The following is a 2,993-nucleotide window of genomic DNA, read 5'->3' on the forward strand; positions in this document are numbered from 1 at the left end:
TATATATATATACAAATTAAATGAGTTTTCAAAAAGATATAATGTAATTAGTAACAATTTTAACAACAGTTAAACAGGTAATTTATTTAATTAATAAGGTTACTAATGAGATGGAATGAATACAAATATACAATTATGTTACAGGTAATGAGGTGGTAGCATATGAAAGTCCACGACCAACATCTGGGATTCATCGAATCGTGTTTGTGTTATTTCGTCAATTGGGTAAGGAGAAGGTTTATGCCCCTGGTTGGCGCCAAAACTTCAACACCAGAGAATTTGCCGAACTATACAATCGTGGTTCGCCTGTTGCTGCTCTCTATTATAACATCCAAAGGGAGAATGGTTCTGGTGGCAGGAGGTTATATTGATCATCATCATAATTACATAAATAATAAATAATAATAATAATCAACAATAATAAATTACTACTTTCTTTTCGGTTCAAACTCAATATAGCTGTATGCATAAATTGAACCCAACCTAGGCTACTGCACGGTTCATTCTTTACATGTTGTGTATTGGCAACATAAGTTATAGTATGTTGTTTGCTTTATGTGCGCGTTACACATGTAATCTTCTACTTCTTTACTTCTTCTCTGTCGACATTTGCTACATCATTACTTCGCTTATGCGTGGAGTACTTTCGAACCTTCATAGGAGAATACTCGCACTGCGTTTTGATAACTTAGTTCAGCAAGCTCTTCTTTTGTAATCTCTAGCATTGATGCAACATAATCAAGTACCTGCAAGAGGAATGAATTGAATAGTATAAATACATAATCACAAGAGAGAAAGAGATTAATTTCTATGTGCATATCCCACTCCCCAAGCTAATTCCTAACCACTATTACGAGATCCATATTACAGCAATCAACTCGCCCCTCACGCAAACCTGCATATCTTTCTACCTCGCCTTTGGCGTTACAAAGTAATAAGATTATCCATACAAGCATGCTGAGTAAGCATCCTATAATTGTGAAGCATGGTTTTGGATGGATTTAATAAACCAATTCATTTTGCATTGTTATCTACTTCCAAACATGGGATGATTCGGTTCCAACACACAAAATGAACACTCTTGTGGTTTAAGAAACCTATGGCTAAACACAGTATTTCCAAATAATAAGCATTCATTTATGCATTCTAATTCAGAAGCGGGGCTAGCAAAAAGTATCAGATAGAAAAAGAAAAGGAAGAGATACGAAATAGCTATGCTGGATGACTTGCATGTTCACAGTAAAACTTAAATTGGGGAGAATTTTGTTCTGTATTAAAAAAGATTTATCAAGCTACACTTATTTTGAAAATCGAAGGTGAAAAATAAGAGCAAATACTAGGCTATATACCAGATGTATGTTGGCTGGATGATTTAGAGTTTCCTTTGGCAACGTCGAAGCATCTGTTAAGACTTGGGACCCGTCATTAAGCGATGTACCCGATGCTGAGGATGATGTTGAGCTTCGACCTTGAGGCTCCTCGGGGAGAGAAGGATCTCCATCGACGAAAAAAAGAGAATCTATGTTTGACTTTGGCAGTGCATCAGGTGCATCAGTCTCCAACAAAATTCTATCAGAAGGGACCTAAATAGGAAACAATAAGAATGTCAATATTGTTAATTGTTTCGACACGCATAATACAAAACTACAGAATATTAATCAAATAACGCAAGTGATGAAAATCACCATCTGCAGCATTTTCTTTGCCTTATTTGCTTTTAATGACATTAGAAACCCTGAGAAGGAAAAATAAGCACCGAGCTTTGAAAATTCAGGAACCATCTCTGCAGATCCTAGGTAAGAATGAAGAATAACACCGGCAGGAAAAGGTCCCATTGACCTGGAAATGGTGAAATTTCGAAGGAAGACTGAATTCCAAGATGCTAGTTCATAATCATCAACAACAACAAACAACAACAACAACAACAAAGCCTTGTCCCACTAAGTGGGGTCGGCTACATGAATCAAACGACGCCATTGTGCTCTGTCATGTATCATGTCTACAGAGAGACCGTTTACATGTAGATCTCGTTTGACCACCTCATGGATGGTCTTCTTGGGTCTTCGTCTGCCTTTCGCCCTTTGTCCATCTTCCATCTCATCCACCCTCCTGACTGGACACACTCAGCTTATGTTCGTGCTCTCCTTTAGCCGCCCAACACTCCGTACCATACAGCATAGCCGGTCTTATAGCGGTGCGATAGAATTTACCTTTAAGTTTTAAAGGCACTTTTTTGTCGCATATAAAACCAGATGCACTCCGCCATTTTGACCAACCTGCTTGGATCCTATGATTTACATCATGTTCAATCTCTCCATTATCCTGTATGATGCACCCAAGATACTTAAAATTTTTAACTTTTCGTAAGGTGTTCTCTCCAATTTTCACCTCTATATTGGAGTTTTCCCTTCTCAGACCGAACTTACATTCCATATATTCCTAGTTCATAATCATCAATTAGAACATAAGTTTAACACTAATTTCATGGCAACACCATTAAATTATGAGCTAAGTACCAAAAGCTAACATATAAGATCAGGAAGTAAGCCCACACACAAAATTATTCATCCATATGAACTTAATCAGTAACTACATCACTATAGCTATAGAGAAGACAAAAAAGCAAGGTTGTTAACAAACTGGCCATACTGTTTTTGGAACTACAATATCTATGATTCCCTATGTTCTATTCTTCGAAGCTCGATTTGGTTATTCAGTTCATTCCTATAATTCACTGGAAAGATAAAAATGACTTGAATAATAAACTTAAAACATGATCTGAGGCTCTCATACCACATTACCAACTACCAAAGACACCAGTAGCATAAATGAGACGACTAATGCTAGGTAACCAACTTTTTTCAGCTAACATTTTTTAAATTAGTTTATTTATCTTAATTCTAGACCCTAAATCCTAAATTATAAACCTAAATGCTAAAGTTAAGAGTTGGTTCCTGTACTTTCTCAAATAACACATCCTTGTGTAAAAATAT

The 2,993-nt window shown here is 36.4% G+C and overlaps 1 protein-coding gene and 1 pseudogene across 2 annotated transcripts in view; one reads left to right on the plus strand and one right to left on the minus strand.

Moving 5' to 3' along the window:
* LOC107471925 (protein FLOWERING LOCUS T-like) overlaps positions 1 to 392 on the plus strand; it is a 1,685-nt pseudogene extending 1,293 nt beyond the window's left edge.
* Positions 393 to 399: 7 nt separating this feature from the next.
* LOC107471923 (uncharacterized) overlaps positions 400 to 2,993 on the minus strand; it is a 3,309-nt gene continuing 715 nt past the window's right edge. For both annotated transcript variants that reach the window (XM_021132800.2, XM_016091461.3), the window contains exons 3-5: positions 1,686 to 1,839; positions 1,350 to 1,583; positions 400 to 746 (exon numbers count right to left, since the gene is read on the minus strand). In XM_021132800.2, the coding sequence (XP_020988459.1) occupies positions 630 to 746; positions 1,350 to 1,583; positions 1,686 to 1,839 (505 nt within the window). In that variant the 3' untranslated portion in view covers positions 400 to 629. The remainder of the gene's footprint in view (positions 747 to 1,349; positions 1,584 to 1,685; positions 1,840 to 2,993) is intronic.

This window comes from Arachis duranensis, chromosome 10 (assembly GCF_000817695.3).
Source record: "Arachis duranensis cultivar V14167 chromosome 10, aradu.V14167.gnm2.J7QH, whole genome shotgun sequence".
NCBI classification, from domain to species: Eukaryota; Viridiplantae; Streptophyta; class Magnoliopsida; order Fabales; family Fabaceae; genus Arachis; species Arachis duranensis.